At 37.9% G+C, this 24,450-nt stretch overlaps 1 protein-coding gene across 1 annotated transcript in view; it reads left to right on the forward strand.

Annotated features, from left to right (window-relative positions):
* SLIT3 (slit guidance ligand 3) overlaps nucleotides 1-24,450 on the forward strand; it is a 570,113-nt gene that overhangs the window by 473,147 nt on the left and 72,516 nt on the right. The window contains exons 25-28 of the mRNA XM_058174175.1: nucleotides 1,455-1,526; nucleotides 10,665-10,828; nucleotides 12,164-12,288; nucleotides 15,226-15,323. Of these exons, the coding sequence (XP_058030158.1) occupies nucleotides 1,455-1,526; nucleotides 10,665-10,828; nucleotides 12,164-12,288; nucleotides 15,226-15,323 (459 nt within the window). The remainder of the gene's footprint in view (nucleotides 1-1,454; nucleotides 1,527-10,664; nucleotides 10,829-12,163; nucleotides 12,289-15,225; nucleotides 15,324-24,450) is intronic.

Raw genomic sequence — 24,450 nt, forward strand, 5'->3', positions numbered from 1 at the left:
CAGTGTGTGACAGTATTTTGCAGATTAATTTTGGTTCCCTTTCCAGTAGTTCAAGTTCAGTTCCCAAGTTCAGTCTTTCAAGGATTTTACTATTTATTTTAGAATTTCATAAAAATTACAAAGCATACGTGCTGTTCAGCTGTTAGGAAGCTAATACAATATTAGTAAGAAAGGTGCTAGTGTATTCTATTGTTTATATTCTAAACCCTCAGGAACCATTTTTGTTGAATCCAGCAGTTATACAGACACAAAACATACAAATTTAAAAAATGAATCTCCTCCAGAGAGTCAAAATTACATAAGCACATAGGAAAGGATATGGTCAAAAAGCAACAACCTTTGTAATTTTTACTATAATTTTTCTTAGTATAATTTTCAGGTGCTAAAGCTGGGCTTTGCACCTGAAAAGTGCACCTGTTGATTAGGGCAGATTCTGTTCAGCATGGTGATAATTGCTGAATAGAAATTCTGGAAATCATAATTTTAATATATTTGGTAACATTTAATCTATGTAGCACTGTATTTATTAGAAAGAATAGTAGATATTGGCGAAATACTGTCACAAACAATTTTCTCTATTACATTAGTTTCAGGGGGAAAAAGGAAAAAAATGAATATTTCCTATTTGTCCAGATCAAGGATTGAATACTTTCCAGAATGTGTCACAATCATGATTCCCAAAACAATTGTTGTCATGTTGTCTAATAATTCTACATTGCTTATTCAGATTCAATTATGTTCTTTTTTTTTCTTTGAAAAAGTCACTGGTACTCTTTATTAAGGGAGCCATTTTGGTCTATTGATTAAGGTACTAGGCTAGAATTGGTGTATCTGTATGTTCCAGTCCCACTTTAGCCATGAAACTCGTTCAGTGACCTCACTCTCCCTAGGATAAGGCAATGGCAAACCATTTCCATTAAAACTGTCTCAAAGGCAGTCAAATTAAAAAGCTATAAATAAATAAGCACACTACCCTTTTTATTAAAGAAAAATTTCAAAGAGTCTGTAATACTACCATTTCCTTTATTTCCATTTTTATTTCAATGCTAGGAGCATGGTGGCTTTCATGGTTATGATGCTGGTTAGATGTTAACACGCCTCTGTTCAAAACCCAAGTGCTGCCATGGGGTGGGGTGAGCTCTTGTCTTTCACTCCAGGTCCTTCCAGGGTCATGAAAGGAGCCCCCAGTTGGCGGTTCCCAGGCAACGGTGATATTACCAGCTAATCCTTTCAACCCAGAAGCACCTTGATTGCATCGCATCTGATTGCATCACATTGCACGCGTGTTGCATGCGATACAGTGCTTCTTTGTAAAATCTTTCTTAGAAAAAATAGTGGAGAACGTGAACTATATTGCTTCTTAAGTTATTTAGTCAATAGGTAATAAAAGCTATCTTAAACTCTTTTTCTATCGTTACTGTATTCAAACATAATATTACTTTTTCTTTTCCTAGAACGCTTCATGGCAATGATATATCCAGTGTCCCTGAAGGGTCTTTTAATGATCTTGTGTCACTTTCCCACCTGTAAGTATTGTTATCCTCAAGAGATTATTAACTCTGCACAAATGGGAGATTGCTATGGGAGATTTGTATAGCTACCTCATGCCACAATTATCGTTATATGTATTTTATTTAGATAAATTCTATTTTCCAAGCAAATGTGGAAAAAAAACCCTTACCTTTTGAAACCTTAACCATCAAAGAGAAAATAGATCATTTGTTAAGTCTACTTATCTCAAAGTTAAACTCCGAAGCAAATTTTCAGCAAAATATGAAAAACTTATTTTAACCTAAATGGTGAAAAATATATGGATAAATGATCAAGCAGGCTCATACTATTGGTTCTTAATTTGCCCAGTAGTAGCACTATTGGTTCTTAACTTTCCAGAATATTTTTTCCTTATTTAAATAGGATTGATCTCCACTTCTTCACTCCAAGGAGAATAGAATTGACATTGCTAGAAAAAAAAAAGAAAATAGGGGGGAAAAAAGGACAAGTTAAAAGCCACGTAGGGACATATAGTTGCTGGAAAGATACCATCATGATTATGCTTTATGAACCATGTTCTATTATACTTTCTTCACACCCCATTTAGATTCCTATATTTCCCATTTGCTGTATCAGGGTATTTTGGGTAGAATGGCATTCTGAAACAGTTTTCCAAATAACATAAGCCCAACAAGGAATTAGTGTTAGCCTGTATTATATCTATTCACTTTTAACCCTATACTGATCATGGAAAGGAATTAAAATACATGTTTAAATTTATGAATATTTCATCCTTTTTTAAACTTGTGTTCATTGCTCATTAAAATATTTTTTAAAATGAAAATATAAGTTATTTCTGCAGTACGATACTTACTAATGAACAACATGATAATGCTTTATCAAAGATCATGTTTGATAGTATTATTAAAGTCAAAATGATTTCCAGTTAGTTTAAATTCTACTAAAAATAAACATAATTTTTCACATTCACTTAAATAAACGTGATTGTTTGTGTTTACGTAGGTATACCTCTCTACTAAGTGAATTGATAACTGCTGATTAAAATAATAACCTGTAAAAAAACCTATTTATAAAATTAATTGATCTAATTAGCACATCCACCATTCTTTCTCAGCACAAGAACTACTGTGTATGGAACATAAAAATACCACACACATCTACTGTTAACTCTTCTTTTAGAGAAACTACAAAAATAAAAATACAGGATGGAGATACAATAAGAGGAAACATTAGGAAAGAAGAACAAAGCAAAACAGCACTGAATGAAATAAGATAAGCACAGGTAGCAGGGCAGGAAAGGAATGGAAAGAGACCAGGCCAGTAGCTATTCCCTAGTAGCAGTTCAGCCTACTTTCCAAAGGTACCTAGACTTTGTAGCTGCAGTTTGCCCCTCTGTCTTCTTCTTTGGTTTTTAACAGATTAGTTTATTCTTATCAGCAAAAGTAACATACAAACCTACTGTAAATAGGATTTTGAGGGAAATCCTATTGGATAAATACACTGCTCCATTTGGGGGATTATATAATAATTTTCATTATAATTAATACAATAGCAGTTACCAGCTATAAATGATCTTCAAGAAACTATTCTGCAAAGAAAGAATTGTCCAATAAGAAACCAGGGACAAAGAGAAGTAGTCTTATGAGATTCCCCCCCCCCCAATTTTTACAAGGTTTCTGTAACCTCAGCCACTAATATGCCACTTGACAGTCATTCATCCTTCTTCATTCGTTCTGCATCAATGCATACAGTAAATGTAAAAGTATGGTATTTTCTTCTGAAATAATAAATTCTGGGCCCATTAATTATCTTGGCTGCCAACAGCAATCACATATATTGTTTACAAAATAGATTGACGAATCTATTGAAATAGATTGAAATTATGTATAGATTTAGAATTGTTTCATTGATATACTAAGTACATATTATATCTCTTTATAAATGAATATTACCTTATTACTACTACTTATCTTTGAAAACAGTACGTAATATTTAGTATATTTATTATTTATTTATTATTTATTTATTTATTTATTTATTTATTCACATTTTTATACCGCCCTTCTCCGAAGACTCAGGGCGGTGTACAGCAAGTAAAACGACAATAATACAAAAACCATTTAAAATACCATAACAAAATTAAAAATCTAATTAAACTGCTGTATACTTAAAACTATTTAGGTAAAAAATACAAAAGATAAAAACCCCTGTTAAAAACCCACTAAAATCCCCAAATATTAAAATAAATCAATCAGGCCAGCCCCGCTTGGTGAAAAAAGAAAGTCTTGAGCTCGTGTTTAAAGGTCCGAAGATCAGGGAGAAGATGGAGTCCCACCGGCAGCTCGTTCCACAGAGCTGGGGCCCCCACAGAGAACGCTTTTCCCCTGGGAGTCACCAGCCGACATTGGTTGGCTGACGGCACCCTAAGGAGGCCCTCCCTGTGAGAGCGCACTGGACGCACCAGACAATGGGAGGGAACTGGCGGCAGCAGGCGGTCCCGTAAATATCCCGGGCCGATGCCATGGAGCGCTTTAAAGATGATAACCAACACCTTGAAGCGCACCCGGAAGACCACCGGCAACCAATGCAGCCCGCGCAGGAGAGGTGTTACATGGGAGCTACGAGGCGCTCCCTCAATCCCCCGCGCAGCCGCATTCTGTACCAGTTGGAGCCTCCAGATGCTCTTCAAGGGGAGCCCCATGTAGAGAGCATTGCAGTAATCCAGGCGGGAAGTGACGAGGGCATCAGTGACTGTGCATAACGAGTCCCGGTCCAGGAAAGGGCGCAATTGGTGAATCAGGCGGACCTGATAAAAAGCTCCCCTGACGACGGCCGTCAAATGATCTTCTAAAGATAGCCGTGCCTCCAGGAGAATGCCTAAATTGCGCACCAATTCCCTGGAGGCGAACGATTCTCCCCCCACAGTCAGCAATGGGGTAAGCTGACTGTGCCGGGACGCCAGCATCCGCAGCCACTCCGTCTTGGATGGGTTGAGTCGGAGCCTATTCGTCCCCATCCAGACCCGAACGGCTTCAAGACACCGAGTCATCACATCAACGGCTTCATTGGGGTGGTTCGGGGTGGAGATGTACAGCTGAGTGTCATCGGCATACAGCTGACAACTCACCCCAAAACCACGAATGATCTCTCCCAGCGGCTTCATATAAATGTGAACAGGAGGGGTGAGAGATTCGACCTCTGCGGCACCCCACACGTGAATTGCCTAGCGGTCGATCTCTGCCCTCCTGTCAACACTGTCTGCAAACGGTCGGAGAGGTAGGAGGAGAACCACCGTAAAACGGTGCCTCCCACTCCCAAGCCCCCCAACCGTTGCAGCAAGATACCATGATTGATGGTATCGAACGCCGCTGACAAATCTAACAGGACAAGAACAGAGGATCAACCTCTGTCCCATGCCCTCCAGAGATCATCAACCAACGTGACCAAAGCCGTCTCTGTGCTGTACCCAGGCCTGAAGCCAGACTGGCACGGGTCTAGATAAACAGTTTCCTCCAGGTACCGGGTAGCTGCCAAGCCACCACACTCTCAACAACCTTCGCCAAAAAGCGGAGGTTGGAGACTGGACGATAATTAGCCAAAATAGCTGGGTCCAGGGAAGGCTTCTTGAGGAGGGGCCTCACCACCGCCTCTTTCAAGATGGCTGGGAAGACTCCCTCCATCAAAGAAGTGCTGGTAATTCCCTTGAGCCAGCGTCGTGTAACCTCCTGAGTGGCCAGTACCAGCCAGGAGGGACATGGGTCCAATAAACATGTGGTGGCATTCAGCCTCCCCAGTATCCTGTCCATGTCATCGGGAGTCACAGAGTCAAACTCAGCCCAAACAATGTTCTCAAGACATGCCTGCGTCATCCCGCCTAGATCCACCCAATCAGTGTCCAGCCCGTCCCGAATCTGAGCGATTTTATCGTGCAGATAACTTCCAAATTCCTCAGCTCACCCCTGTAAGGGGTCCTCCCGAGCCCTCTGAAACAGAAGGGAGCACATCACCCTAAACAAGGCAGCTGGGCGGTTATCTGCCGATGCTATAAGGGCGGAAAAGTATTCATGCTTTGCCGTCCCTATTGACACTAGATAGACCTGAATATGTGACCGCACTAGTGTTCGGTCAGATTCGGAACGGCTGGCTCTCCAAGCGCTCTCTAGGTGTCTTTTCCAGCGCTTCATCTCTCTCAGCTTCTCAGTAAACCAAGGAGCCGGTCAAGGGCAGCGCCGGGTCAGAGGCCGCATAGGCACGACGCGGTCCCAAGCCCCTGCTGCCGCCCTTTCCCAGGTGGCAACGAGTTCTTCAGCCGAGCCGTGGGCCAGATCCTCAGGAATCGGCCCAAGCTCCGTCAGGAACCTACTCAGGTCCATCAGGCGCCTGGGACAGAACCACCGGACTGGCTCCGTCTCCCTGCGGTGAGGGTTTGCGGTCTGAAAGTCCAGGCGAAGAAGAGAATGATCTGTCCACGACAGGGGAGTGATGACTAAGTCCCCACATCCAGATCATTCAGCCACTGTCTCGAGACAAAAATCAAGTCCAGCGTGTGTCCCCCAGTGTGTGTGGGCCCATTCACTAACTGGGTCAGGTCTAAGGCTGCCATGGAGGCCATGAACTCCCGAGCTGTCGACGATGTCTCGCCTACCGACGGCAGATTGAAATCCCCCAAGACCATAAGACTGGGGGTATCAACTGCCGACTCGGCTATCACATCGAGCAGCTTGGGCAGGGCTGCTGTTACGTGGCAGGGAGCCAGGTACGTGATCAGTAAGCCCACCTGTACCCCTCGGCCCCACCGCACAAAGAGCGACTCACAGCCAGCTGTCTGCGGGACAGTGACCTCCCTCAGCTCCAAACTCTCATTAATGATAACCGCAACCCCCCACCCCTGCCTTGAACCCTCAGCTGATGAAATGCATGGAAACCCGGTGGACTCATTTCAGCAAGGGGCACCCCCTTCTGTGCCCAACCAGGTCTCCGTAATGCCATCAGGTCCGCTCCCCCTCTTGTATCAGATCTGCAATGAGGGGGGCCTTATTAACGACGGACCTGGCATTGCATAACATCAGCCGAAGGTCGCAGCCCTGAGGATTCTGACCACTCGGGGAACGGGAAAAGGCAGCGGGACCGGAGTACGCGATCGCTTGTAAACAGCGTGGGCGTGCTCTCCGAACATGATATGGTCCCCGCCTTCTGCCATATCTGCCCCTCCCATAAACTGTGCTGATAGAATAGTGCTCTTGTCCATGGGCATCAGTCACCCCCCCTACAGTCTCTGGACCTGTCTTCATAACGCGAGCTCTAGCGAGGTCTGGCCCCCTCCCACATACACCCCCACCCACCCACCCTAGCCCTTCCACCCCTTAAAAGCCCTTTAAAAGATTTAGTTAAAAAGCTCCTCAAACCCCTTTTTTCTGCATGCCACCTCTCGGGATTCCAGAATCCGTCATTAAGGTAAGCCCTCGATAGAATAGGGGGCCATGTTTACACTATATCAATTGGAACCCTACAAGATGAAACAATCAAATAGGCAACGTGCCTTCAGTTCATATGTATTTATGTTTGGAAAACACTACAATCCTTAAAAGTTTGGGGTAGATCATGACTGATTGTGATCCATAAACTCAACTTCATCCTACTTTACTTTTTCTAATCTGTGTGCTTTAAATTTAGTTGATTTTAAAATATCCTTTACATTTTATTTCCATATATAGTAATAACATTGAGCCCTGCCCATATAATTAATATATTCTAACCAAACTTCAGATATGTTATAGCTGTCAATTTAATTTTCTTGGTCAGGAGAAATCGCCAACTCTTCCATGGAATTTTACAAACTTAGATGAACATGAATTCAACTTGTTCAACATCTTCTAACGTTCTGCCATTCTGCCAGGTTTTCTTTCTAATGACATCTTTGGGAGAACCTGAGAAAATAAACATACTTTATTATCAGTTTTGTGTGTTCCACCTCCCAATAAATGTCATTCTCTTGTTGGTTAACAATGACATTTAAATCTACACATTTAAAGCAAGTGAAAGCAAAGTAGATAATGCAATCACACAGTCAATTGAGAAAAGCTGCTAGCAATGGGAGGAAGGACATGAAATTAAAATGATGGAACTGATATTCTTCTTTTTATTTGGTGCTTTGCCCTATTTTAGGGGATGTTTAAAACTAAATTATATTATTGTTGACCAATTGGATCTTTATTGGTCCAAAACAGCTGTTCAAACACATTTGTATAGTAAACTAGAGATAACTTAAATGTATAATTGTATGTTGTATGTACATGAGCATGAGTTCATATATAGTCAATCCAAATAATCTTTGTCTGTGTGAAAATACAGACAAGATATAAACTGGGTCCTTTTAAGGACACTTTGTTCTTCTTATTTAATTTTAATGTATGAACTCTTGCCAGTAATTCAGCTCATGAACTCTCAGCATGAGTTTGTCTAGGGCAAGCTTCTTTAATCAGTCATGTCTGTGGTTTTATATCAACAATTTAAGTTTATAATTTTATCCATCAGTATTCCATCTGCTTTTTTTCCTCACTAAATCATTTTTAATATCGATTCCTTTTCTAAAACATATTTATGTTATCAGTAAAGAAAAAGTCAACATCCAGAATTATCTTTTGATCATTCTTTTTGTAAATAATTTTCTAACTTTCTCTCTAGGGGCCATATCCAACTATTATTTTCTTCTCCACAGGAACAATTTCTAAGCTTTAAGTAAAAACTTAAAGTCAAAAGCAGCCTCACTTAACCTTTAGTCCATAACCCTAAGAAAATTATTCTTGAACTTCAATGGTTTCTGAACTCTTAAACCTTATATTAAAAAAGAAACTGTACAGAAAGATGGACTTAGAAAATATGTTCAAAAGCCATTGAAATGGACATTTCTTAAATATTTCAACTTCTCTAAAAATTTGCAACCATTGCCTGTTGTTAGAAACTTTTCTAAAAATCAAAGAGGAACATAAACATCATTATATTGAATATGCCAATCAATTCAATATAATGCCTAGTATTTATTTCATTATATTCCATCTTTCCTTTAAAATTCTTAAGAAAGGATCATCCCGCATTTTATACTCACAACCACAAATCTGTTAGTTAGGTCGGGTTATTCAATTTCTCCCAGCCAAAGTCATCCAATTAATTTTGTGATTGAGATTTGATATAAATCTTGAGTTTTACTAGGTCTAGTTCAGTACAGTAAAAAAATATTCTGCAATGGTTCTGGATATTCTGCTGGAACTCACTAATCTTAAGAAGTTCATACAGATAATATTGATTCACTTGATAAAAAAAAGTCTTACTGTATTAATGTTTTGGTTCAATACTGATTTATTTGTGAATAAACCCTACTGAATTTAATGAAACTTCTGAAAATTTCCTGTTGTAAATTTCCATATTCTTTTGGGAGTAACATCCATTGTTCAATAATGTTTATTTCTTAGTAGAAGTATATAATATTGCACTGTAAATAAAATTATTTCTAATCATTATATTAAACACCTGTTCTTTAAAAATGTTAATATTTTAATAATTCTGATATTAATATTACCAGAATTATTTGAATGATTTTCCTATTCTATAATCATAGCAGGGAAATTATGATTATCTACAACATAAGATAGTTAAACTCTTAGCTTGCAAATATAGCAATGCATTAAATACTTAATATATCCTCTATTTTATATACTTAATATATAATATATTTTGTTCTTAAACAAAATGCAGGAATAAAATGGCAATACAGATAGTCCCACGACCACAATTAAGTCCAAAATTTATTTTGTTAAAGAGATATTTGTTAAGTGAATGTCCCATTTTACAAAGTTTATGACCTTTCTTGCCACAGTTATTAAGTGAATCACTGCAGTTGATAAGTTAGTAACCTGTTTGTTAAGTGAATCTGGCTTCCCCATTGACTTTGTCAGAAGATTGCAAAAGGTGATCACATGATGTTGGAACACAGCAATGGTCATAAGCAGTGGTGGGATTCAAATAATTTAACAACCAGTTCTCTGTCCTAATGATTTCTTCCAACAACCAGTTCACCAAACTGCTCAGAAAGTTAACACCGGTTCTCCCAAAGTGGTGCGAACTGGCTGAATCCCACCACTGGTCATAAGTATGAACCAGTTGTCAAGTGGCTGAATTTTGATTACATGATCATGGGGATGCTTCAAAGGTCATAACTGTGAAGAATGGTCTTATGTAACTTTTTCAGTGCTGTTGCAACTTTGAACGCTCACTAAATGAAATATTGTAAGTGGAAGACTACATATAGAAGGCCAAAAGTTTCTTGGAAAGTTATTGAATCATAATGTAATAATTAGAGTAGCATCTCCTCTATAGAATTGGATGCAACATGCTCTCTAAGACAAAGAGATGGGTGACTGTGGAGTGGAGAATAAATAAACAGAAATTGAGGAAATATTAATGTGTATTCTGATGTGTAGTCATTTTTTTTTATTATCCTAACTTGCATTTTGTAATCAGTAATAAGACCACCACACACAAATTTGTCTTTTCACCAAAGGGAGAAGAATTTTTATGTAAGGTATAATGGCTACCAACCAAAAATTAAATGAGATACTGATCCAGAGTTGTCTGGAGCTTTTGAGAGGAGAAATTTGATAAGTTCTTAAAGTTAGATAGATAGGAATTCTACATTGAAGTAGAGTTAGATAGATAGGAATTCTACATTGCTTACATTCAAATTAAATTTAACCATCTTTTATCTGGAGCTACACATTAGATCTTGTTCCAAGCTGCCCTGAGTGGTGAAACTAGTTTGAGGATTGCTAAAATCTTCTCTATTTGTGCCTGGTCTCCTTATTCTATGGCTATCTACTGCCAACTTCAATTACCTTTTTAGATAATCCTGATTCTCTATTTAGTTCCCACGCATTAAGGCGAGGATATGCATTGAAATTCTTGCATAAAGAATGTACAAAAAGAATGGGACTGTAAATACTGGCAGATGTTGGCAGATATCAGAAACCAGCAACTGGTATTAAGAACTGGATTTATAAATCAAGGAATGTTCTTATAATTGTATCAGCATAAAGAAAGGAGTCATGTAATTGGACAAATGTCTTTTTCTCTTTCTTTTTTTTTAAAACCCTATTTAGGGCACTCGGTACAAATCCTTTACATTGCGACTGCAGCCTGCGCTGGCTTTCAGAGTGGGTAAAGGCAGGCTACAAAGAGCCTGGCATTGCACGATGCAGTAGTCCAGATGACATGACCGACAGGCTTTTGCTAACAACACCAACTCAGCATTTCCAATGCAAAGGTAGGTATAAATCTTGGCCCTCTGCCCTTAGATAGGAGACCACCGGGAAATTTCAGTAGAGACCTGAACTAGAAAAATAGATTTTTGTGTAAGGCAGCAATTGCAACCCACTTTTCTACTACTTCTAATGGAAAAAATATGGACACATTGGACACGGCCTAAGAAAGGCTTTACTTTTCAGTGTAAAGAATTGAAATTTGAGGAAGGTAAAGAATTAAAACTTGGTGATGAAAGCGTGCCATGATTCAATCCTAATTTGCCTTTATAATCTCAAAACTAAACAGAAGCTACACACTTCTCCTCTGCCTAAAAATTCCCTATTTCCAAAAACATTACTGCGATATACACATGGTGCTTTCTTTTAATTTTTCATTTCCGTTGCTCTTAAATCTACAGTTTCCCTGTATATTAAAGGATTCTTTTTCCTTTCTAGCATTTGTGATGTTCCATTTTCTGCCCCACTGATCATTACAGAGCCACTCACATGCCTGTCAAAGACAATTATATTAAGGATCCAGGTGATCCATAAGAAACGATCTGGGTGTGTGGGGGAATGACAAGCATATATCTTCAACTCAGAATTTTACTGAAATTTACATCAAACTTACATCAAGATTGGTTTTTTTTTCTGAAAATTGTGGATTAAAAAATGTATTCAAAGTGAATAAAGTTTACCATTCGAGTTCAATAGCGGTCATGTTTGAAATGTGTGGGATTTATTTTCTCTGCTTGACTCATTTTTAGTTTATTTATCTATTACACATTCAGTCATTCATTCATTACAGGAGCAAAAGGTGATATACATCGTTCCCATTTCCCCATTGTGAGATAAAATAACTTTATCTCATGTCAGAACTTCATCTTGACAGAATGCTCCAAAAGATAGTATAGGGATGGCTTTGAAAGAAATGTGGCAATTCTTTTTAACACATGACCTTAACCCTTAGCATTTTCTTAAAACGGGAAAGCATGGGGTTTCTAGGGTTTCGTGACCCAGGCTACCTCAAAGGGCTGACATTTCTTTCTTTCATTCATTTTGCTTTTATAGCCTGATGAAATGAATCCTTCTTAAGATAATATTTTTTGCAAGTTAGCTTTGTTCCAGCACAGTGTCTGTACTTGAAGTGCCCTAACTAAGGTCACTGATACATAATATAGTAGCAGCACTTAAACTTCCAAGAGAATATTTCTTTTTAAAAAATGTATTTATATACATGTGTTGATATGGAACATGCACCAAAGACTCTGAGTAATATTCTTGTATATAAGGCAATCTCTTGAAAATGTTTTAAATTATTGTCAAACTTTTTCAGATGTATTCTTGTTTTATTGCAGGAGCTGTTGACATCAGCATTGTGTCCAAATGTAATCCTTGCCTATCTACTCCCTGTAAAAATAATGGGACTTGCAACAATGATCCCGTGGATTTTTACCGATGTATTTGCCCATTTGGCTACAAGGTAGGGTAACTGATAACAAATGGATTTCAGCATTGAATAGCAATAGCAACAGCACTTATATACCACTTTATAGTGCTTTACAGCCCTCTCTAAGCGGTTTACAGTCAGCAAATTTATATTTATTTATTTATTTTGTCAAGCATATATAAGATTACAGATATAAATATAAACATGATTATGAATACATGAAATGGATACAAATAAATGGGGACAGTAGGACAGGGACGGTAGGCACGTTGGTGCGCTTATGCACCGCCCTTTACAGACCTTTTTATTGCCCCCAATAATCACATAATACAAAGAAGAAGATTGCACTAAAGAGAAATGAGCATTGTTCGAGCTGCACAATGAACAATGATACTATATGTGATCCTGCATCTCAAACATTTGTTTTACTGAAGTGCGTGTAGAGATCTTTACAAAGCAGAACAAGTACCTATGCCTGTGTATGTTACATTTGTATAACGTGTGCCTAAAGACAGTATAAGATTGAGAAGCAAAGTGCTTACAAATCACAAGGGCTGGAAAAGTAGAAGAAAAAAAAACAGCATCAAAACCCAGGAGCACAAATACAAGGAACATTGTATGAAGCCAAGTAAGCTTGTCTCAATATCTGAAAAATATCTCTACAACTGTGCTATAAGTTATTGAACAAAAGTGACTTTTGACAGGTTCAGATGTGAACACTATGAAAAGAGCATTCTTTTTTTACTAAGCTGTTCCCCACTAAAATATCATGCTAATTTGGTAACAATGCCTTTCTTCCTTCTCGACAGTCAGCTTCAAACATGGTTGTTCATCTGGAAGCTATTACCTTGATAAATTATCCCAAACCTGCCCACTCAGCATTGTTATTCCTTGTTTGATGTAGATGTGGAGTAAACTTTCTATGGAAAAGTTCACAGCTATATCAATAGGCTGTGGGAACCTTAATTTAAATATGATTGGACAAGACTGAGTTTTATTGAATACTCAATGGCAAGGCAATTCTATCTTTTTCTGAAACATATAATTAGATAACCACAGCAGGTCTTCAGTCACATGCATTACTACAAAGGAAATGACATGATTAAAACCAGAGAGATGACATAATTCAATAAGATATGCTGGATAAAGTCATGAAACCTTAAACAGAGATTCCAGTTGTAGAAAGCAAGTGATGCCAGCTGTACATCAAAAATGTATATGGGCATCTTGCGCCACAGTAGCAATGATAAAAAAAATGTTTTATCCATCCATCTACATTAAATCTACATGAATATACTCTTGATAATCTTACTGAAAGTTGATATTAAGGGCCGCAAAGAAAAATGTGGATTAGACATTTTTTCTCTTTGACTGGAAACATTAGGAATTTGAGTCTAGAGACTTTGTGTAATCAAAAACGTGCTGTTCCTCTATTAGAATAAGTTGTGTCCTTGCATATATGTAAGAATCTTATTTATTAGAAGTGTCATAGACATGAAAATAACTTTCAAAAGTGTACAATCCAAGAAAATTATAAAAGAGTATATATCCAAAGAGATATAGGTAAAGTCTTCTAAATTATAGAGAAAACCACTTTTCTCTTTGGTTTTTCTCCAATGTCATCTCTCCCATAATTAACTGATTTTCCAGAGATGATTTTTTTTTAACTGTATATGAAAGGAATTGTTATGCCTGAGCTGGTATTAGAGAAACCTGATCCTAGTCTGCTCTCAGCAATGGTTGCTGACTAGGAATCTTTGGACCAGTCACTCTTTCTTGATCAAACCTTAATAAGCAAGTTATTGTGGTGGGGAAAATGGGAAGAGATATGTTATGTATGTTGCCTTGAGTTCTTGAGGCAACATACATAAAGCAGGCATGAATCAGATAGATAAATAAATAAGTAACAGTCTTCTCTAGCCAGGTTGTTCTTTAGATATATGGACATTGACTTCCAGAGTTCTTTGCAATAGCAATGCTTATTGGAGAATTCATAAAGAATAATCCTTGTTTTTATGTACTTTTATTGATTGTAAAATAAAGTATATAATTTAACAGGGCTCTATGGTAAGGAAGTGGAGAAAATATTGTAAGAGATGCAAATATGCTTGCACCTTTAGATACAATTTTATATTGTATATATATATATATATCATGGTATGCACAGTCATCTTGGAGTAAAGTCAATTTAGCTAAAGGGGACCCTAACTTCGATAAAGTTGTATTTTTATATGCATTAAATTGTTGAAGGAAAAAATAAAGTTTTTGTCTGAATTATAAAAACATGAAAAACCAAAGCTCTTTGTCAGAATGGATTTGAATATTATAAAAGACAATGGGTTCATTTTATTTTACATCTTTATAGTAGTTCCATACCATATTTAATATGACTTCTGTGTAGGGGCATTGACTAGCAGAATCTCTTCCTGTATTACGTGCAAAGAATCAGTCAATATGTTCCACCAGCAGAGAAGCTCATCCTGAAATCTCTGTTAGAAAGAAATAATGCTGTCCTTGGAAAAGAATGCTGATGATTTAACTTTACAATAAAAGTAAAAAAAATCAGTGCTGTGCGGTTTTTTACAAACATACTTTGGATGTTGCTTTGCTGAGGGGTTGATTAACCCAACAGCCTAAGACCCAGTAAGTGGCTGTATGCCTCTTTTCATATAAATGTTTATTGTTTTTATTGAATACTTTACAAGGACATAATATGGACCACTTATTCAAAAACTCCATGATAAAATGTCTTTCACCATGCAGTTCCAAGTACTCATGTATTTATTATCTTCTTGCTGTCTTGCACTGCTTTAATAGGAAAAAAAAATAGTTTCACTGAATAAGAGCAGGTGATCTGATTCTGAAGGATACATTCTTTGTGCCTGTGAAGGCCAGGTTAGGAAAACAGAGTGAACTTTCCTGTCAGTGATAGAAAATGACTAATGTTTTCTGTTTAACTTTTACTGATAGGGTCGAGATTGCGGCACACCTATTAATGCTTGCATTCAGAATCCATGCCAGAATGGGGGAAGTTGTCATCCTACGGACACAAATCAAGACGGATTCAGGTAACCAACAACAAAGCATGGTTAAAACCAAAGCAATGGATAAAGCAACTTGTTTTCATTACTTTGATGCATAAAAGGCTACCGTACAAAACCATCCCAAATAAATTAAACTAAAGCATGATCTAGATTGGCAAAGTAAATCATTGGCCCAATCGCTTTGAATGAGAAAGCTATACAGGCACTTACATCTTTCCTGTTTAAAACTGGAGGACTTAAAAGTATTTAACTTTGTCTTTACCAAGACCTTCATCTGAAACAAAGAATTATATTTGGGTCAGGGTTGGGTGGATTGTGTGTGTGCAGTCATCCCATTTTGAGTCTAATGATGTGCTCTGGAGCATATGGGAGTGTGATGTAGCAGTTCTTTACAAGAGCTTGTAAGTCAAATCTTTTCAGAGCACAAAGCAGTGATTTCAAAGATTTGCAGACAGGTACTATATTAAACTGTTAATATATGCTTTATCTATTGCCACTTCTCTTATTAAATCCCTACAACTTCCAAGTTCAAACCATTTACTGGTTCATTGCAAATTGTTTAAAGTGGAATTTTTAGGGTAGCTTGCCCCAAAGAATCCAGTTGGATTCTAAGAGGTCTCAGAAGTATTTGGGCTGGTTCTAGAAATGATTTTGTCAATTTCTGTTTGATATCTGGAGTAGGAGGGCTGACAAGGTTTTTCTAAATTGGATTTTCGACATACTTCAAAGATGATCCTACAATACATGAAAGAACTGCAGGTCCTGACTTGAATCTGATAAGGCACAGCATTAAGTATGTGTGTAGGCTTATGCTATATTATATGTGCATCAAAGCTGCAGCTTTTTTCTCTGCTTTTATTGCACCAACAAACTCAAGGCATACAGAATGATTTTAGCTATATTTATTTGTTTATTAAATAAATTTATAGGGCCACCTAACTTATACATGGTGACTCCAGGCAGCATACACATTAAAAATTAACAATATAAAAGCCCCAGAATGCGTACACCCCCCACACACACACTATGGCAGTGACAAATGCAATTTTACAAACAAATTGAGCAGCTGTAAATCAGCGTGGGATCCCCAAGCTTAATGACAAAACCATATCTTCATGGCGTTCCGGAAATGTAGCCAGGAAGGGATCAACCTTATTTCCAGAGGAATGATGTTCCAAAAGGAGAGAACCACTACAAAGGAGACCTTCTTCTAGATTCCATGAGGTGCACTTCCTTAATAGATGGGACCTATAACATACCCAGCCTTTCCACTCTGGTGGCCAAGTAGATGTAATTTGGGGAAACATAGTTTGTCATGTAATCTGGGTTGTGAGCAGTCTAATTTATACTCCTGTCTCCTCCTCCCAGAATTATTTTACAAAATCCTCAGAGGATTGTTATAACACTTTATGTGAGGTTTTTGAGGAAAATACCTCCGGTGACCAATCCTGATATCACCTGTGATGAAAAGCCAACTATGAGTATATCCACTGACTCCTTGTACAATTAAATAGGATACATTTCAATATGTGATATCTGGGGATGTGGACAGATTGTTAGAACAATATACTTCCCCCTGGATCTTTCTCAAAGGTGGCTCATAAGTTCTAGCCAGTAGAATATTAAAGATGCTATAGTTCACATCATACATCTTTGTCAGTCCTTCAAAGTAGACCAGACCAGGAAACCAAGGTTAACAATGCCAATACTACATTTTTTATGAAGTTATAGTAACAGAATCTATTATCTTTCAGAAAACTAGACAGGGTCAAGCCTGCCTGAAACACTTTCTCAGATTGTTTCTCAACTTAAAATTTCTTTTGCCTAACATTGTCTTGGTTCTTAAACTCGTTACAATCTCACCCTAAGAAATAGCAGAAGGTGTCCTTGTTTAAGGGTATCTGTTGTTAGTGCTCTTCTTAAGAAACCTGCCTGGATCCCTCAAAGATGGGCGATTATAAGCCAGCCTGTAACTCCCATGGTTAGACAGGTAGCTGATAGGTGCTTTTTAGCTGCAGACAGACCTGCAGGAAGCAAATTATTTTGACAATTTTAAAATGACTTCAATTAGGCTACATAATTGAGATTGCCTTGATTAGGTCGATGTATTATTTCTGTGTTGAGATTGACAGAGAGAGCACAGCCTGTTGGTTCTTTTTGACCTCTCCGCTTCCTTTGATATCATAGCCTCGGAAGAAAGGCATAGTTTTGTAATGGTTCCATTATTCAGTCTCCAACACTTTAATTATCTACAAGAAACCACTGAAGGGGATCAGAAGTTTTGGAATTGTGTTCTATCAGTAAGCTGATGACATCAAGATTTATTTTTCAGGAACCGGTGTGGCTCCTCTTAATGCCTGTCTGCAAACAGTAATAGGGTAAATGAGAGAAAAATTGAAATTGAATCCAGAGAAGGCAAAGAAGCTTATTATAAGGGTCTATAATTCAGGGGAGATGATAGATCAGCCATTCTGAATGGGATTCCATCCTCTTGAAGAAGACTTTTGGCTACAAATATCTCTTTGGTTTCCTAGTTGAAGAAATAATTAGGAAAACCTTTTGTCAGCTTTAGTTGATTTGCCAACTTTACCCTTTCTGGAATATAATGATCTTAAAACTATGATTTTGGTAATCTCCTAGAGTGACCACAGGTAATGCATACTTGTGGTCTAATAAAGACACTTCCATTAATTAGGCCTATTTTATTAGCTTTTTTTTTTAAAAAAACATTGCTTTGTGTAGGGCTTTAACTGTTAATATTTATTCTAGTTATTTTACCTATTTGCTGTCATTGCAATTTTATGGTTTTAGTATCTCTACTTTAAATTTGTAGTTAATCACTCAGATGGTGACCACCATACATACGTATACACATTTCAAAATTCAGGGGATCATAGATTTTGCTGAGAGAGATGAACTTCTCCCGCTGTTCACTGCCAAGTCTTTATGATACGTGAAAAATCAATGTGTTCATCCAGAATAATCAGTGGTTTATCACTAATGGATCTGGCGTTGCAGGTCCACCATTGCTGTCAGTTTGACTTCCTTGTTCATGCTGCAACCAGAAAAGAACTGAGGCTAGTTATTGATCTGCTTACCTTTTCCTGAAATATTGAGGTTTCTCCCTTCTACCATATTTCCTACTATATTTTCATCTTACTTCACCATTATCCAGGCTATTTTCTATATCCCTTGTCTATTTAGACAAGACCAGGGCAAGTAGTAATAAACTTTATATTTCTCCATTCTCCCAGAGTTACCTTCTGGTAAGACAACTGCCCAATAAATAAATAAATTTGCCTTTTTCTGGAAGCCATATAAATAGACAAAAATAAAAGTAAGCTGCCTTCAATCCAAAGTCTCCACAGCAGCTTCAAATTCGACATTTTTGGTAGTGATATCAAACTCATAGTTTGGTATTCATTTTAAATTCATTTTACGCTTCAAGCCAGGAAGATAAGAAATCCTGGGTTGATGGTCTATGTCAGGAATACATAATCTTGTGGTTGATCCTGTAAAAAAGAAGTTTTTCATACATAAATAAACAGCTTAACAGGTAGGCAAACAAAGATTGGAAGGAATACTTTCTGTCTCTCTTAATATCAGTCTGGGCCAAGGGTGGTCTTATTCTCAGCATCCAATTACAAAGAATGCTGGTATTCTATTTCTCATGTAGTTCATTTCTTTTTCCATTGTGCTTCAGAATGAATCAAATCTTGGAGGATAATCCATAAGTAACATTGATGCACATGAAATGTTATATGAAAGCCGTCTTCGGAATGTTCTGTTGTTATGGCCTGTGAAAGAAATTATATTTTCTATATATCTTTCTCTCTCCCAGTGAAACATATTAATACACATGCTCAACTGCCAAACTTGTCAAAACTTTGCTTTTATAAATTTTAGCCAAAGCTATTCTCCCATATGAAATGCCAAGTGATTTAACTTGAAGGATTCTGTAGTCACCGACAAGAAAAATTATCTTCTAAATAATAGCAGAGTGGTGACATAAGCCAGGAAATTCACTCTGTTTTGACTGGAAATCCATTCTGATACCCTTCCTGTTCATGCTGTGCTTAGCTTGCATAAAGGGCCCAAACAGCAGGTAATACTGCTTTTCATATTTGTTGTTGTAACATGCTGCTGCAACAGTGTCAGTAAAAGGCGTGGGATCAGGTGGAAATCTTAAACAGTATGCCTTTCTTTGACCTTAAATAAGAATGATTACTCCAGAAAGAAATGGAACAATTATTTATGGTGCCTATTAACCTACCTATTTTTTTTAAAAAAAACCCATTAGTTCATAAAATTGTTAGCTTGCATTATCTATATCAGTGATGACGAAAGTTTTCAGCACCAAGTGCCAAAAAGGGAGCACACGCACGCACGGCACCAAGTGCCAAAAAGGGAGCGTGCGCTTGTTTGGGCCACGCCCAGGAAAAGGAATTGCTCAGGGAGCATGCGCACATCAAAAAATTTACTTCCACTTTCTGGCGCACACATGAATGCCAACCGGCAAATCTTCTGGTTACTGCCACCCATTCACACGTGCCAACCAGCTGGCCAGCACGCATGATCACAGAACATCTCTCCCATTTCCGACACTGCCACATGCACAAAGGCCAGCTGATCGTTGCGTGCGCATGCACACCAGAAACCCAGAAGAGGAATGGCCGACACCACACGTGCCAGGCAACATGGCTCCGTGTGCCACTTTGGGCACGCATGCCATAGGTTTGCCATCACGGGTCTACATAATAATATTCAGAATATGAGTATCAAACAAGAAGTGCTAAAACTTATGATAGGAAGGAAAATTTGATTTCATATGAATAATAGACGGGTGGGTTGAATCCCAAGATTAGAACAGAGCCGTTGAAGGATATGATTTGTTCAAGAAAGAGAAGTAAGAGACAGGAAGGGGGAGTTGCTCTCTGTGTTAAAAGTATCCACTCCTACTCAAAAATCCAAATGAATCAATTTGACAATGCTCTGGAAGAATGAATTAAAACAATACTGTTATTGTTGGCTGCTATCTTGTAGGTGATGCTGTCCAAAAGCAAACTACAAGACATAAAGGACAAATGATCAGGAAGTTTGGGAGACAAACTTTGCCAGGCATAGATCTTGACTTGATTTGATGATGCCATTTTAATTTAAAGGACAGAGGAAGACACAAAAGGATAAACTGTTCCTAACTTGATAGTAACCAATAGAAAAACTTAGATGGTGAAGTGGAAGTAGGAAAAACTTAAGATAAAGTGATCCTGAGAGGTATATACCCTAAGGTTCAGTCCTGAGGTATTTACTCTTCAATAGCTTATTGTCTTGTATGAAGATAGTGACAGAATGCTTTGAATATGGTACAAAATTGCATGGAAAAACTATTGTCCTGGGAGGTAGAAATAAAACTGAAAATAATCTTCATATTTGCCGGATAGAAAAAATTGCTGGAAGTAATGAAATAATACTTAGTTGAAACAAGTCTGCTAGATATATAGGATACAAAATATCTTGGAAAGCAATTAACTGCTAACAGAAAAGAAGCACAGTCAGCTGCAAAAAAAGAGTCATCACAGTTATAAGTGTACCACTAGAAGTATGATTTCTAATCACAAGAAATCATCATTCTGCTATATTCTGCTATGATTTGTACACTGTGTTTAATTCTGGACACCATACAGGGCACCTGAATTCAGGAAAAGTAAAACCTCAGAGAAACTGGAACATGGTCGGAGAAGAGCAGCAATGATGATTAGGTGACTGGAAGTTTTTATGAAGAAATTCAAAGAACTAGGAACGTTCACCTTAGAGAAAGGAAGGCTATTGTAAATAACTTCTAGGAATTCATATAAAAATGTTGTATGTTTGTTTTCTAGCACTTCAAAGTACAGGACAAAGAATAAAGGCCTTAAGCAACAGGGAGGCAGAATCTAACTGAATGTTAGTAAAATGATCTCAAAATATGAACTATCAATGATGTGTTTAAGAAGAGCCTATTGTCACAGATGCTTTAATCTGAATTCCTGTGCTGAGCTGGAAGTTGGATTTATTGGCCTAATGTACCCTTCCAACTGTATCATTCATTTAATGATAAATGATTTGGTCCGAAATGTTTCTTTCTCTTTGTGACCATTTGTTCTTCTTTTTATTTTGCATAAAATAATATTCATAGTAAACATTACTTGTGCCCATTTCACCTCTTTTATTTCCATCCTCCAGAAATAAGCACATAAAGGATGCTATTTCTAATATCTTGAAATTATTAATGCATATAATGTCAAGCACTGGGGAATATAGGAGATTCAGGCAGTTCAAATGCATATAAAAATTTATTGCAAGCTTAAGTTCTCTATAAAAATCTGAACTACTAATGGTCAAGGGAAATGAGCAAGAGTTAAGGCATTCAAGATAGGGTGGACTTAGATCTCTTGTGGGCATTCAGGGACTCATGACTTATGATGCCTTTGACCTCTTTCTTGGGCTCAACCTGGTTATCTCCTACATATAATTTTTTTGTTCAAAATAGTAGAGTTGGTCTTAGCATTTCATCTTGAGATATAGACAGTAGTGGATTGCTACCAGTTCTCCCCAGTTCGCAAGAACCAGTAGTAAACATTTTGAGTAATTTGGAGAACCGGTAGTAAAAATTCTGCCTGGCCCCACCCACAATCTATTGCTGCCTCCCGACTCCCAGCTGATTGGCTAGAAGGAAAAAATCAAGACTCACTTGTCGAAGAAGGGGGGAAAAAAACACAAGACACGGTCCCTTTAAATTGAGAAGCCAAGAAGCCTCCCAACTGATCAGATCGCTTCTCAGCCAGGAGATCGCTTGGCAAAGAAGAAGGGGTGGGGAAACGCTGTCATTTTAAATTGGCAGAGTGGCTAGAAACGCCTTCCTGGGTCAGCTGAACAACAAATTGGATAAGAGGAGGAATTCTTATATGGTTCAATGTTTTTGAAGTTTTGGGGTTTGTGCAACATGGGCTTTGTGTTTCTAAAAAGGTTTGGAAGATTTCCATGTGAAGTATCCTGTCTTGAATGAGTTTTCTGCCTGCTTGTAAATGGAGCCGAACTTCCGGCTTCCACTTTCTATGATCTCTAGCTGTTTTCTGCTTACAAAGTTTCCTTTATGCAGCTGGCAGCAATGTGGAATTCCAGGCAGGTTCCTTGCTAGCAGCTTGATTATTCCTTAATTATCTGGGATATTTTATTTGGGAAATGAAGAGGGGGGAGTTTGATTCCTTCCCAGAACGGATTAGTGGAGTGGGGAAGAAATGGGGATTTTGAAGTAACCTTCCCCTGGAGTGCGGAGGAAATGGGGATTTTAGGCTTGCTGTCAAACATCAGCCATAATACTAATGACTGTTTTGAATAATATGCAGGTTGTATTACATGAATGGCTATTTTATATGTGAAATTATGACTGAAACCTATATAGGTTCACACTGTCAGGAAGTTTGTCCTTAGTTTTAGGTTGCTTCTCTCTTTGTTGAGTTTCCACCCATTGCTTCTTGTTTTGCCTTCTGGTGCTTTGGAAAATACTCCCCCCCCTTCTTTCTAGCAGCCCCTTAAAAGCCTGTTGCCTATCACACTCTTGGGCAAAGCATGTGAGCCATTTTCTCCTTTCAGTGGTCCATAAAAGTGCATCTATAACAGAGGTCTCTAACTTTGGCCACTTTAAGACAGCAAAGCTGGCTGAGGAATTCTGGGAGTTGGTCCACAAGTCTTAAAGTGGCCAAGTTTGGAGACCCCTGATCTATAGTATGTAGATAATAAAGTTGAAAAAAGGGGAACAACATTTTTGCAGAACTATAGATACGTTGAGGCTGGGTGTGACAAGGAATGGCTGGGAGGGGAGGGGCCAGGCGAGGTACCCCTTGACATGAGAGACATTGAGCTAGCCACACCTACCCAGTCATGTGACCATCAAGCCATCCCACAAAATAAGCCACGCCCACAGAACCGGTAGTAAAAAAATTTAGAACCCACCCCTGGATATAGAATATAATAAAATTGGATATAAAAATAGCTTTTGACATAATTTTTGTTTATTTTACGACTAAGACAAATAATAGCAAAAAGATTTGCTTATCCCCTTTAGCTATCTCACCTGAAAATGATGAGCAAAAGAATCATACTTTCATACCATTTAATTACTGCTGATATTTTAATAGTATTTTTTACTGAAGAAAATAGAGTTCAGGAATATTTCATTCTGACTGAGTCATGCCAATTGTAAAGAAACCCTTACAGCTCCTATGTTTATTGGAAATTTTGTATTTGAAGCTGGAGCATATCAGTTTGAGGTTGTTAAATTCTGCCATTTACTTCCAGTAGCACAACATTCACTTAAAAACTTCTGGGGGAGGGGAACTAGGCTGATTTTTTTTTTACTGTGTTAATGTTCCACAGTTGATGGATAAGTTCAATGTTTATGGACTATTGAATGTGTCCAATGGATATGCAGGTGCATACAGTTATTTAGCCAAAAGGTTTCAAAACATTTGCTGGAGAGAGAGAAAATCTGTTCGAATACAACAGCTGATTTGTAAACCAAATACATCTGGCCAACATATACATCATCCAAAGACTAAATTACTTGATCAGAGCAAGCTAATATAATTTAGTACTTCCAATATGTTGTAGTCATATCAAAATTTACCAAAAGAGCTGACCCTAAAATAACATTACATTTTGTACAGTTTATTTATGTACCGCCCTTATGTTGAAGTGTAATTTCTGAGTGAAAAAGAAATATAAATTTGTTACTGTACTGTAGAGGCAGGACCAAAGTGTTGATACCAATCAAAAACAAAGGAGCATAGTTTAGTTGCGAAGCTACATGAATCTCCTAATAGATTTGGCCAAGTTCAATAATACTAATAGGCATGGCCAGAATATTTATCTATTTGTCTGTCTGTCTGTCCCCTTCCTTCCTTCCTTCCTTCCTTCCTTCCTTCCTTCCTTCCTTCCTTCCTTCCTTCCTTCCTCCCTCCCTCCCTCCCTCCCTCCCTCCCTCTCTTCCTTCCTTCCTTCCTTCCTTTGTTTTCTTCCTCTATCTATCTATTTATCCATTATATATTTAATCTTTCTGTATTTTTATCACACTTGGCGATGCAGGAGGGGCATAATTTTGTGAATTGGTGAA

Source organism: Ahaetulla prasina, chromosome 2 (genome assembly GCF_028640845.1).
Source record: "Ahaetulla prasina isolate Xishuangbanna chromosome 2, ASM2864084v1, whole genome shotgun sequence".
In the NCBI taxonomy this organism is placed as follows: Eukaryota; Metazoa; Chordata; class Lepidosauria; order Squamata; family Colubridae; genus Ahaetulla; species Ahaetulla prasina.